Genomic DNA, 14,777 nt, shown 5'->3' on the forward strand with positions numbered 1-14,777 from the left:
CATTAGAAAAGACCCTGATGTTGGGAAAGAATGAAGGCAAATAGAGAAGATGATGGCAGAGGATGAGATGGATTGTTAGTGACATGTAAGCAACGAATATGAACTTGGAAAGACTTCAGGAGACAGTGGAGGATAGAAGGGCTTAGCATGCTATGGTCCATAAGGTCACAAAGAGTCAAATACAACTCAGTGCCTGAACAACAACATTCCTGGAATGTTCTCTTTCCTCCTGTCTGACTACTGACTTCTAGGCTTCCTTCAGGTCCCTACTAAAATCCCATATTTTACTGGATGCCTTCCCCTGCCCCTCTTAACTCTAGTATCTTCTAGCTTGTGTCACTCACACACACACACACACACACACACACACACACACACAGAGTTTTGCTTGTTGTCTCCTCCATTAATGAGTATCAGTTCTTTGAGGGCAGGGACTATGTTTTGCTCTTTTTGTATTCCCAGCACTTAGCACAAGGCCTGGCTCATATTAAGGGCTTAATAAATGTTTATTGATTAGTTGATTGAGATGGAATGAAATAAGGACAAGGCTTGAGAACATAGAAGTTATGAGCCTAGGTTATTGGAAAGATGATGGAATTGAGGGAGTTTCTAAAAGAGAATGGTTTTCAGGGAAAGAAAATTAGGTCTGTTTTGGACATAGAGTTTAAGAAACTCCACCCAGTTTGCAATGTCCAACAAGCTCTTGCAGAACTGGAACTCAGGAGAAAGACTTGGTATAGATATATTATTTGGGAATGATTTGCATAGAAAAAAAGCACTTTGTAATCCTTAAAGCACGATATTGGTGGTAGTGTTCAGTAGTATCTGACTCTTCATGACCTCCTTTGTTTTTTGGGGTTTTTTTTTTGGCAAAGATACCAGAGTGGTTTTCCATTTTCGTCTTCAACTCATTTTACAGATGAGGAAACTGAGGCAAACAGGGTTAAGTGACTTGCCCAGGGTCACACAGCTAGTAAGTGTCTATAGCCAGATTTGAACTCAGGAAGATGAGTCTTCCTGACTCCAGACCTTGAGCTCTATCCACTGCACAGCCTCTCTAAAGTACCATATACATGTGAGTTATTTTTATTCTTATGTTCTCCAGAAGGTGTCTTCAGGTATGACTAAAACAAAGTTTTCTAGTCCCCTTACCCTGGAATCTACCCAAAAAGAAATGCTGTGGATAGGCTTATGATTGCAATAAAAATAATGTAAAAGATGGAAAGGGGGGTAGAAAATAATGATAATAATAATCAACATTTATATTGATTCTTTACAGTATTTAACACAGACTATTTCATTTGAGTCAGATATGCAGGTTATTGTTGTTCAGTTGTTTCAGTCATGAACTCTCCACAACCTCATTTAGGGTTTTCTTGGCAGAGACAATGGAATGGTTTGCCATGAAGAAACTGAGGCAAACAGGGCTATGTGACTTGCCCAGGGACACATAGCTAGTAAGCATCTGAGGCCAGATTTGAACTCAGGTCTTCCTGACTCCAGGGCTGGCACTCCATCCACTAAGCCACTTAGCTGCCCAGATGTAGAGAGGTATTATTATCTACTAGTATCCTCATTTTGAAGATGAGGAAACTGAAGCTAAGTAAAGTTAAGTGTCTTGCTTATGGTCACTTAGCTAGCAAACACCAGAGTCAAGATTTGAACCCAGGTCTTCCTGATACCAAGTTCAGTATTCCACTACATTATACTCCTTCCCCAAAGTAAAGAAAAGGAAAGGAAAAAAATACATTCTGAATTTAAGATTCATATTTAAACATAGAAAATGTAAGAGACACATAACCTAACTTTATTACTGTGTTAGTCACAAGTGTCAACAAAGACACTATGGCATGTGTTAAATTTTTTTTATCTTCCATTTCAGAATTAGAAATGCTGCATTCTATTTGATTCTCATCATTTTATCATTTTTTATCATTTTATTAGCCAGATGCTAATAAAATGGCAAACGGTGCGCTATAAACTTGTCAGGTAGCAAGGCAAAGCTATATTTTAGAAAAAAATGGTAGAGAAAAAAATAGTGGAGTAAAATATAAAATGGTAATGGATTCCAGAATCTGGCACCTTAAGAAAAAGAGCAGGTGTGCCAAATGATCAGCAAATCCAACCTATAAAGGACACAGAAAGAAAACCTCTATCTACAAGAGTTTCCAAGAGATTTTTCAGCATGGGAAACTGGTGGGAATCTCCAGTTGTTTCCTTTCTCATTTATAAGTGTGAATTGTGCAAGACTTCTCCTACTGTTTGCCTTCACAGTGAGGTCTGAAATGAATATATCAGAAAAGATGCATGTTATTTGCTAGTGGAAAATACAATCAACAGCCATAAGTCTTTCTGGCAGGACTTGTTTGTCCTTTCAGGATTTGGGGGGAAAGAATGAAAAATAATACAAACATACACCTTTTTGAGATTACTTGAAAACAATTTTTAACAAACCCCAGAAAAGAGTGTCAGTGATACTCTTCATAGAAATCATAATGATGAACAAAATGCAAAGTTGGACAGCTCTGGAGAGAGGTTCTTATCTCCTAGTACATTGCTTAGCTGGGGGTTTGGTAAGCTTTATAAAAAAAAGAAAGTAGACTACCCTTCCCTATCCCCTCCTGCTAGGGAATAATGGACTTTTGTTCTTCTCAGAATTAAATATCAACTACGTACCAGCAGGAGTTCAATATTCAAAGCTTAAACGGAACAGTTAACATAAATATTTTTCAGCTGAGAGACACTAACTAATACAACACAGTAAACATTATATAAAGGGCAATTATTTTCCTCTGCCCCTTCTATTGAAATGATGTGGGATTCAGCTGGGAGCTTTCAATGCAGCCAGCAAGTATTCTAGTTTATTAAATGTAGTCGGTTGTCTCCCCATAGGGTTATTTTAATAAATTATACATCACTCTCCTTCTAGTGTAATAATCCTTTAACAGATGTGACCCCATATGTTAAATTGGAAATTACAGAGTGGCTAAGTGATCTGCTTTCTGAACAAAATAGAAACCCCTTCCATGCCAACATATGTCCAAAGAGATCCATAGTCCTATCATCCCTCCTGACATACTATTTAATTTCTACTTGTAGTCTTTCAATGACCACTCTAAAATCATACTTTCCTCATGAAATTTTCCCTGGCTCACCAGAACTAAAGTGATCATTCTTTCCCTTTAGTCCACTTCAATTAAATTCAATTTAACAAGCATTTATGAAATACCTAGCTCATGTAAGATACTGTGCTAGGCACTAGAGATAGTAAGACAAAGATGAAACCCTCTAAAACAAGAACAATAATCTCCTACCTTAAGAGGCTTACCTGAGAGAGGAAAGAGATACAATATTTATACAGATAAATTCCCTGAGGTAAAGGATTATTCATTTTTATTTTTATCTCCAGCACCTAAGCATAGCATCTGGTACATAGTAAGTGCTTAATAAATACTTGTTGAATTTCAGGGAGTGAACTTATACTTACTGGAATCTCTTAACCTTGGTTTTATTAACTTTTAATAATTAGATAGCTATATTTCAATATAATTAACTTCCTTTGTAATCTTATACATTTTATTTTATTATATTTAAAAGTATTTTTCTAAGAAGGGGTCTATAGGGTTCACCAGGTAGGCAAAGCAGTCCAGGATAAAAACAAATGTTAAGAATCCTTTCACTAGGGAGTTGAGGAAAGGTTTTCCCTATGAGATAAGCACTTGATTTGAACCATTAAAGAAACTGAGACAGCAATGAGAAGGGAATACCCTCCAAATATAGGGGATAAGGGACTGTGCAAAGGCACTAAGTCAGGGAATGAGATGCCAAGTTTGAGGAAGAGTAAATAGGCCAGGTTGGCTTAAATGTTAACACGTGAAGAGGAGTAGTGGAATATAAATCTGGAGATTTAGGCTGGATCCAAAAGTGGGAAGGCCCTTAAACACCCAAGCTAACACCTTCCTCCCTAGCTATTGTTTCCCTCTATGGATTGTCATCTGTTATTATAATGTAAGCTTCTTGAGGGTAAGGGACTGCCTTCCTTACTTGAATTTGTATCTCTAGGGCTTAACATAGTGCCTAGAACACAGTAAATGTTTTTTTTTCTCCATTCTTTAAAAAATTACGTAAAACAGATAATCAACTTGAAATTCATAGCAATCTGGGTCACTTACTAAAGAGCAACAGCCCTATATAATTCACTAGTCCCCAAGGATACTGGTATATCACAGAATAGCACAACAACTGATACTCATAATGATAACCTTATGTCAATGATAATTGAAAAAAAACAAATTCTCTGCTATGTATTCTATGTTAGAATGTAGGGAAATGTTATTTTTATTTAAAAAAAAGGATTTCTATAAAACATGGTTAAATTTTTAAGGCTTAAAAAAGGGCTGGCATATCAAGAAACTTAAGTGAAACATCTGATTCTCTATGAATGTTAGATAAAAGAGATATTATTCACCTGAAAGATCTGTTACAAATTTGGAGCTAGAAGACCTGGGTTTGAGTCCTGAATCCAATATTTCCTAAGAACAGCAGCATGGTATGTGGAAGTCAGGAAGATCTAGATTTGAATAGCGCCTCAGATGCTAGCTGTGTGACCCTGGACAGGTCATTCAACTGCTCAACCTGTTCACCTATAGAATGAGGACAATAACGGCACTTACTTATTTATCTCACAGGATTCTTGTAAGAGTCAGATAATGTAGGTAAAGAGTTTTGCAAACCCTCAAACACTATATAAATGCTAGTTGTTATTATTAGCTATGTAACTGCTAGCAAGTCATTTAACCATTCTGTGCCTTCCTTGGTTTTCTCATCTGCTAAAATGGGGATACATCTACTCCCTAAATCAAAAGGTTATATTGAGGAAAGTGCTTTGTAAATTGTAAAGGGCTATATAAATGTGAGCTTTTACTATAGCACAAAGACTCACAGATTTAGAACTGGAAGAAAACTGGGCGGGGGAAGGTGTTCATCTAGCACTATGCTCCCATTTCTATGATGAGGAAACTGAGACCCAAAGGGTTGGTTTTAGCCCTTGATGTTACATTATCTTTTGGCTTGCCATGTGAATGCTAATGTGAGAAATGTATTTACTCTGCACTAATGTTGGTTATTATTGATTATTGCTTCTTAGATGGCAAAGACCACATCTGTGTATCTTTTTTTTTTTGAATAGTCTCTAAAAGAGCAACATGGTCACAAGTAAGCCCATAAATACCATTTGCTGATGGTGATGAGAAAAACTCTAAGGGTGTCTTTGAACAGCCTTTCTCTCTTAAGAGAGAAAAAATTGATGTTAAAAGGTTTACTACTCTTGGTTATAGGGGTGGTGGTAAACATAATAAAATGACCAACCTTTCAGTTTTTACAGTTAATAAGTTAAGAGTCAACATCTTGGTTTCCTGGAAACATAAAATTGTGTACAGATGTCCTTAGGCAATGATGATACAACAAAATGACATATAAACCATTTCTAATATTTTAAAAACAGAAAAATATATTTGGAAAATAGTAATTCCATTATAGACCCAAGTGTGATAATGGGTAAATAAATGAGGCATCAACCTATAATTCAATTCAGTGGGAAAATAACCATTACCTCCTTAGCTACACACAGACAAAAATGATAGAATAGATTAGAATCATGATGGTCCATCCAAATAGTGATGCTCAGATTCTGGGCTATAGTTCTAAGTACTTCGATATGAGAATGAACATCACAAATTGAAAGAAACTTAAAAATGGATAGAACATCAGCCCTGAAGTCAGGAGCTCAAATTTGGCCTCAGACACTTAATAGCTGTGTGATCCTGGACAAGTCACTTAACCTTGACTGCAGAGAGAGAGAAAGTAGAGAAAGGAAGAGACAAAGGAAGGAAAAAAAGGAATAAAGGAAGGAAGGGAAATTATAAAAATGACAGAATTGGCTGTCAGAAAAATTTTTAAATGATAATGGTTGAAAAGGATAAACCAAGGAAGTAGCATCCAAGAGTATTAGATGAAATCGAGGAAAGAAAAATTTAGGACACATACATCTACTCTCCAATGATTCTTTTTTTTTTTAAAGCTTATATGTAAGTTTCAACTTAATATTCCTATATTCTTGTTCTCTTCATTGAATTATATCTGGCTACTCTAGAGACTCTAGAACAAAATATTTTTAAACTTTTCAGACTAATGGCTAAGAATTGCTTTTAGAGTTCAAATCACTGGCCCTTGATAAAAAAGGAGAGGAGGGGAGGGTTGAAAACAAAACTGTCATGAAAACCAAAATACAAACAGAAAAGAATTCATTAACTTACCATAGTAAAACTTAATTGCAATGTATATATTTTAATTTTAATAACAATATCTTAGTTTTATAGTTTTAAATAATAACTTTCCCAAGCAAAGTGCATTGACAGAGAGGAGATTTGGTATAACAAATAGTGAGATTTCCTTGGAGCCAGCAAGACCCAAGTTCAAGTCCTGACACACACAGACTAGCTGTAGCACCATAGGCAAATCCCTTAAATTCACAGTATCCCACACAACTCTCTCTATAAGACTGTAAATTACTTTCAAAGACTCTTCAGTTGCTGCTCTGTATTAGTGGAAGGCGTTTACACACTGGGAGTTCCCTACACAGATGAAGCATCAGGTCTGGATACACTTCTTTCCCCAACTCCCTCATCCCCCTCAAAAATACTGACCTTGAAACAATTACTATAAACAACCTATCATATGAAGAAAAGTGGTAGCATTCAAAAATATTTCTGATTAACATATCCCTCAAAATTGACAATATATGTTGTGATGACTTTTATGAATAATGTACAACTTGTTTTTATGCAAAGATATACCTTATGTTTTGGGTCTTAACAGATGGCAAATTCTTTTTAACAGAGTTTAAAACTTGCACACTGGGATTGAGAATTATTTATACAGTAAACACTTTAGCTGATCTTATCTTTGGACAAGTTTAATTAAAGGATGAGATACCAGTAGCACAATAAAGCAGGCTCCTGGGAGAAAGAAGTAACTTCGTTCTTCACTGAATACATTATTTCTCCACTGCAATTTAGGGCATACATGTAAATTAATGGGACTTTAGAGTTTTATGACAAATCCCATAAGCATTTGGCTTTCTTGTTGACTGTTTTCAAACTCAGTGTTAATAAAGCTTTAACACCCAAGGCAGGGAAGGATGCCGAGCTGGCTGTTTGATGAAACATTCCTGCTAATTTTTCTTAAACAGTTCTCTAGGATCCATCACATCTTATGCAGTTTATGGAAGCTCACTTTCTGTTTTACATTAGGAACATATAATAGGAAAACAAATACGCTAAAAAAAAATGCCTTCTTGTTCTCAGACACCTGCCTACCTAGGTTATTGGGAAACCATGAGGATTAATGAGACACTGTTCTTAAAGCTGGCATATAAAATATATGGTAGCATATGAAATATAAAATAAGTGGCATGTCATTTTGTTTTTTGTTTGTTTTAACATTACTGCTACCTTTCCCCTTTCTCAATAGAATCTTCCGCTCTTGTAACAATTAAGTGAAGCCAAACAAAACTAATAAATACATTGGCCAAGTCTGAAAGTGAATTTGGGCTCAATATTTTAATTGTAGTAAGAAAGTTATAAAATTTATAGTGAGAATGTAGCTTCTCTGAGGGCAGGGATGATCTTGCTTTTTTATTAGTATCCTCAGCTCCCAGTACAAGTGCCTGGCCCAAACAATAACAGGCACTTAATAAAAGCTTGCCACCATCTTGCAGATGACAAAACTGAGGTCTAGAGGCCCATATAAGTAATTTCCCCATGGTCACACAACAGAGCAAAGGTACAGAGTTAGATCCTCAGTCTTCAAAGGTGCTACTTTTTTCCCCACTACAGGAAGAAAGTTTTATAAATGCACTGTATTTTATAAATGCACTAGTAAGGAGCTATACCAAGACTAGAACACAGGGCTTGTGTCTCCTAGTCCAGTGCTTTTATTTACTGTATGTTTTATTTGAGGGGTTCACATTAACGACCTGAACGCACTTCTTCAGAATGAGTATGTTGAGAAAAGATGAAGAATGCTTTCAAGGCTAACAGCAGATGACATCAATCCTTTAAATACTTTGCTGGATGGTCCACAGGGCAGAGAGGGTATGCTAAGAAGCTAGAGAATCAATTTGAAAGTAAAATTCAGTATCCTGGGTACTTTATTTTAAAGCAAAGGCCTTGAGGTACTGGGTGTGGAACCTGGATCTCTCTGATTCCAAGATAGGGAAGGATACCTCTGATACCAGTAGCATATTATAGATCTGAGTGACATAATTTACACTTAAAATCAATTAAAATATTCCTCATTCTTCTCTCCTATCTAATGATTCACTTCACTTTTGGTTCTGCATCATAGGAATATGCTCCAGGAAGTACACTGCTGAGCTATTATCATACTTCTCAGGGGGTAAAAGACAATTGGCTTTGGCCCCCTTCTTCACAACCCACCAGAGGTATGCAATTAATGGCACAACAACATCCACCCTGCTGTGTACAATACTGCTCAGTTCCTGTGGCTGTTAAAAAGTGCCACGTGGAGGGAAAGGGGAAAAAAAAACAAAAGACTGCCATGCAACGCACATGGTATTCATGACAGAAGTAAAAAAAAAAAAAAGAGAGAGAGAGAGAGAGAGAAAGTGAGATGCCATATGAATCAGAATGACAAGGCCCAGAAATATAAAGCTCACCAAAGTTCATTGGGTTTATGCTGAAGCTATAATTTGCAATTAATGCCATTTCCACTCCATGACTGGCTGAATGACATTAGTAATAACATCACTAATATTGTGGTTTGAGCTCAAAAAGAAGTCAGTGATCCTTCAGGGCAGTGAAGCCAAGTTTCAATGGAGCATGAAAATCAAGGTTACTACCTGAAACATATCTCTATCAAACCACAATTTTGTCTTGTATGCAAAGAATATCAGTTAAAGGTCCTGTGCTGCACAGATGGTATGCCCTTATTTCAAACACAGTTTAAAGTCTATTTTACAGGACTAGAGCAAAATCTTCAAGTAACAAAACCATGATAGGGGACTGGCACTCAAAATTCCTTACCTCCTCCCCCCTCCAAAAAAAATATTGGCAGGCTAAGAAAAATGTCTAATCACTAATGATATTTATCATACAGAACAGAAAAACAGGAACAACAGAGGGTGGATAGGTTCATTGGTTGGCCTTATGATACAAAAAAAAAAGTCCAATGTTAAAATCACAGTACGGCCACTTTTATCTAAATGAAAAAACAACAAAAACAACAACAATGAAACAACTTTTGAACAGTGACAACTGGGAAAACCATACATTCACTGGGCAAGGTCCACCTCCACTTAATATAATTTATAGAGGAAGCATCTAACACATATCTGGAAAACATAGTTACACTTCTCACATCAACATATCCTTAGTATTAAAAACAATTGATTCAGCTAATACCCAAAATGGATTAGATAGCTCTTTAGAAATGTGAATTTCCCCCTGCTTAGGTGTCACTTAGTATCTTTTTTTTTGCTTTGTTTTGTTTTGCATGAGGGACCAATTTATAGTCTCCGTAGGGGGCAGTCAAGTTCTGCACAGAAGTGACTGTGTCAATCAAAATACCGTAACTGATTAATGTAGTGACCAGGTTTTTGTATACAAGTGAATAGTTATAGTATTAGACCTTACAGAAAGGTCTTTACCTTTATCTCTTCCCCTTCCCTGACCCCCTCTCCCCATCAGGAAAAAAAAAAAAAAGACTACCTAGCAACTAAAAGGTGTTGGAAGTTATGAGAGAATTATTTCCCTTTTCTAAAGAAAATCCCTAACAAAAGGTTGCAGTGTACATGGTTTTGCTGTTGCTGTTTCAGTAATATACACCTAATATTAAAGCAAATGTCAAAATGATCTTCAGAGTTCACAACATGAATAGCTTATATGTTCTGCTTCAATAATAAGCATTTATTGTTAAAAGCAGTGGATAATTTAAGGGGAAATAAACCACCACGTGAAATAAACCCACTGCCAAGTATTTTTTTTTGTCATCCCTTTGCCCATTTTGCCTTGTGACTAACAACCAGCTCTTTTGTGACTGTGGGCTGGAAGCAAAGGTGAGGTAAACAGCCAAAAAATAGAGACGTAAATGAACTGACCCACATGGGGATAATGATATAATTCTAAAACTGTAGGAGTTAAAGCTAGAGTTGACCTCAGAAATCAGCTACTCTAACACGATCATTTTAAACTGCCACCTAAATTTGAGTAACACTGTATTTTTCAAAAAACTTCAGCTGAGAACCTTCCCTCATATTTTACTAAAAAAACTGAAGTCATTCCCTGAGAGTTCCTCCTTCTTCCCTCCTCTTTATCTCACATCACCCAGCTCTCCTCCTTCTCCTGTCTCACATGAATAAGTGGCCATTCTTCTTGCCAAAGAAGATCCCTCTAAATGTACAAATGATCCTATTCCATCCTATCTTCTCCAGTCGTTTGTCCCCTCTATCATCCCCACACTCTCACTTATCTTCAATCACTTCCTGTCTACTTGCTGTTCTTTCCCTACTGTCTTCAAACATACTTATGTCTCCCCTACCCTCAAAAAACCCTCACTTGATCCATTCATCCCTGCTTATTTCATCCCTTGTCTCTTCTCCTTTTTATTGCTAAACTCCTTGAGAATGTCTACAATAGGTGTCTCTGCTTCCTTTTTTCTCTCATGCTCTTCTTAATTCTCTACAGCCTGACTTTCAAGTTCAAGTAAAGTTGCTCTCTCCAAAGTTACGATTTCTTACTTGCCAAATCGAATGGCTTTTTCTCAAACCCCATCTTTCTTGACCTCTCTGAAGCCTCTGACACTGTTGATCATCTTTTGCTCTTGGATATTTTCTTCTTTCTAGGTTTTTGTGTCATTATTCTTTCCTAGTTTTCCTCTTACCTGTTTAACTGATCCTTCTCTGTCTCCTTTACTGGATCTTTATCTAACAATGAGGGCCCCACAGGGCTGGCCTGTGCCTTCTCCTCTCCTCCCTCTACACGCTCGTGGATTTATTTATTGTTTTTATATGTGATTCTCAAATCTACTTATTCAGTCTTCACCTTTCTATTGACCTCTAGCTATTTCCAATTCCAATGCCTACTGGGCATTGTCAACTTTATGTCCACTAGACATCTCAAATTCAACATATCCAAAACTAAACTCATTATCTCTCCCTCCAAAATTTCCCTTGTTCCAAACTTCCCTATTATTGTCAAGGGTAACACCAACTTCCCAGTCACCCTGACCTTGACTTAAATATATCATATCAAGGATATATATGTACATGTGTGTATATATATATATATATATATATATATATATATATATATTCGCATGTATTTAGAGAGAGAGAGAAACAGAGACACAGAGAGAGAGAGAGACAGAGAGAGAAGTAAAAGCTCACTACTGGAATTTATGCATGTGATTGGCAATGACAAACAAGGGCAGATAATTGTATTCTATCTAATAAACCTTTTGAAGAGTAATGGAAGGTTGCCAAGACCAGATGGATGTCTTGACATGATATCATAACTGTAATACAAATCATCTTTGGAAAATGTTTAGTTCTCAATGGGTAGCACAAGAATGGGAATTTGATGACAATGAAGAATTCCTTAACTCCTCACTTTCTCATATTCCATGTCAAATTAGTTGCCAAGGTCTATCAATTTTGACTCAGTAACATCTCTTGAATATACTTCCTTCTCTCCTCTGACATTGCCACTATCCCTGTGCAGGCCCTCATCACCTCACGTCTAGACTATTACACCAGCCTGCTGGTTGGTCTCCTTGACACAAACCCAAGTCTCTCTGCTCTCCAATCTATGCTCCATTCAGCTGCCAAAATGATCTACCTAAAGCACAGGTCATTCCCCCCCCTACCACCACACCGCCAACTCAACAATCTGTAGTGACTTTCTACTATTTCCAGGATCAAATAGAAAATCCTTTGGTGTCCAAAGCACTTCATAAACAGCGCTTCCCTATTCCACGCTTCTTACACCTTTGACCTCCCCATCCCCATATACCCTGCAATGCAGTGACCCTGGCCTCCTTATGCTTTCTCATATAAGACATTCCACCTCCCAACTCTTGGCATTTTGTCTGGCCAGCCCCCATGCCTAGAATGCTCTCCCTCTGCATCTCTCTCTCCTAGCTTCCTTGGCTTCCTTTAAGTCCCTGCCAAAATATCTTATTTTACAGAAAGCCTTTCCTGATCCCTCTTAATTCTATTTTGTCTTGCCTCTACTAATTATTGCCAATTTATTATGCTTTTGGCTTGTTTGCACATAGTTGTTCGCATACTGTCTCCCCCATTTGCCTGGGAACTCCTCGAGAGCAGGACCTTTCTTTTGACTATTGTATACCCAGTGCTTAGTACAGTACCTTGAACATAACAAGTGCTTAATAAGTATTTATTAACTGATTGACTCATTTGATCTCAGAGCCTCAATTAAATAGGTAGAGAAGGTATTATCAACCCCATTTGACAAATAAGGAAACTGAGGCTCTAGCAACTAAAAAAAGTTTGTGAATAGATTACATTTTAACTCTTCAAAATATGTTGTAATGAATTCAAATTTAAAATCATTCTAAGAGAAAAAAATGTAGATGTGGTACTTTTAAAAGGAAAGTTCAGTCAGCAAGGAAACCCAGACTGAGATTTTGACAAAACTAACAAAGCTTGGGGAAAAGACAAGTTTCAAAGGGTTAATGTTCTGCTATGCCTTAGATTTATAATTTTGGGGGGGGTGTTAAGGCAATCGGGGTTAAGTGACTTGCCCAGGGTCACAAAGTTAGTGAGTATCATGTGTCTGTGGCTGGTTTTGAATTCAAGTCCTCCTGACTCCAGGGCTGGTGCTCTATCTACTGCACCACCTAGCTGCCCCTTAGATTTATAATTAAGAAACATGGTGCTTTTTTCATTGTTATAATAACAGTAACACAAATTACCTTTGGAAAATTTTTTATTACATTTTAAGTTCCTGTCTCCCTCCCTTCCTACCCCACACTAGAAAAAGCCACCATTTCACAAACACACACACACACACACACACACACACATAAAACCTTCTATTTATCAGTTCTTTGAAGGTGGTGAACATCTTCCTTCATGGGTCCTTTGTAGTTGATTTGAGTATTTATAATACTCAGAATAACTTAATCATTCATAGTTGTTCTTTTCAATGGGTAGCACAAGAATGTGAATTTGATGACAATGAAGAATTTACTATTAGTGTCTTGTGTTAAGTTTGACTAAGGATTCACTACGATGGAAACAGGTGGTCTAAAAAATAACCAGCTTGTCCAAAGCATGGTTAAAACCATGACAAATACGAAATAAAAACAATATAAATGTATAATTTAACACAGAAAAAACTTACTTATTTTTCTGAAACAACATATGCTAACCTTATTTAAATTCACTAAAATTCTCTCCAAATCAGATTTCCACGACAGTCAGAATTCTCCAATAATTAACTTATCTGCAGAAAACTGAATAATAACTGCTGGTATATTTTCAGAACTAATAAAGTTATTGTAGCTGTTGAATGTAATGACTACAATAAATCTTTAACAGCAGTTATCTCATAATCTATTTTCACAGCTACAAAGAAAAAAAGCACGTCTTAAAAATTATTCCAATATCATTTTCCTAGGTTGGTTACAATGAGTTTACATTGGTCTCCAACAGGCCGTGATGAGGAAAACTTACCAACCATTTGGTGACCAGCAGATAGAGCACTGGGCTGGAGTCAAGAAGACTTGAGTTCAGATACAGCCTCAGACACTTACTAGATATGGGACCCTGGTAAAGTCACTGAACCTGTTAATCTCAATTTCCTCAACTATTTCCTGTTTTAACAGGAGACTGTTTACAATTTCCTTAACTGTAAAGTGGGAATAATAACAACACCTACCTTGTAGGGCTGTCTGAGGATCAAATGAGATAATATTTGTAAAGCACTTAGCACAGTGCCTGGGACACAATAAGAGCTATATAAATGTTTATTACATTTCTCCTTCCCCTCACTCTCCTCATCCCCTTCTGCCTTCACTTCTAAGCAACACCAGGGATTCTAGTTAGGGTACATTACAACAACATTAAGCAACAACAGGCGCCTTACAACAGAGATTTTTCAAAGTCCTTTACTTAAAAGAGGTTGAAATGCAGAACTCCCTATGGTTCAATGAACCTAAATAATAAAAGTGTCAAGTTTATAGGTACTGTCATTTCCCATAGATGCTTTAACTGCCAATATTCCAGGTGATAACTACCTGCAAAGGTCTCCTTAAAGCACCTTGTACACCTGGACTCTCAGAGAGTTGTCGGAATAGAAAGAACATTCATAGATGTGTTGTCTGTGGGTGGTCTCTCTTCAACCACTGTAGCTTGAGAACAGGTATCCCAGCCATCAGGGGCCAGTCTTGACTACTTTAGAGACTACAATTCTTCCTACTTACTGCTTCTGCTCTCAGATGGCTTTTTAATCATTTATCATTTTTTATCATTTCTTCAATTATTATTTATTTTTGGTATTTCTTCAATTTTTTTATCATTTCTTGAATAATTCAAATTAACTTTTGACAGTGTGATAGAGGGCTGAACTAGAATTCATGGGTGGAAGTTGTGAAGAAGCAAATTTGTGTGGTTTGATATAATGAAAACCTTCCTAACAATGAGAGGGAGGCCAAAGTCAAATTGTCTGCTTCAG

At 36.8% G+C, this 14,777-nt stretch overlaps 1 protein-coding gene across 1 annotated transcript in view; it reads right to left on the bottom strand.

The window, feature by feature from the left end:
- The window catches only part of LOC114053829 (aspartyl/asparaginyl beta-hydroxylase-like), a 100,608-nt gene extending 90,162 nt beyond the window's left edge, over positions 1-10,446 (bottom strand). The window contains exons 1-2 of the mRNA XM_027876948.1: positions 10,399-10,446; positions 4,469-4,532 (exon numbers count right to left, since the gene is read on the bottom strand). Coding sequence (XP_027732749.1) covers positions 4,469-4,532; positions 10,399-10,446 — 112 coding nt within the window. The remainder of the gene's footprint in view (positions 1-4,468; positions 4,533-10,398) is intronic.
- Positions 10,447-14,777: the final 4,331 nt, after the last annotated feature.

The sequence above is a fragment of the Vombatus ursinus genome, unplaced genomic scaffold (genome assembly GCF_900497805.2).
Source record: "Vombatus ursinus unplaced genomic scaffold, bare-nosed wombat genome assembly UNPS02014812.1, whole genome shotgun sequence".
In the NCBI taxonomy this organism is placed as follows: domain Eukaryota; kingdom Metazoa; phylum Chordata; class Mammalia; order Diprotodontia; family Vombatidae; genus Vombatus; species Vombatus ursinus.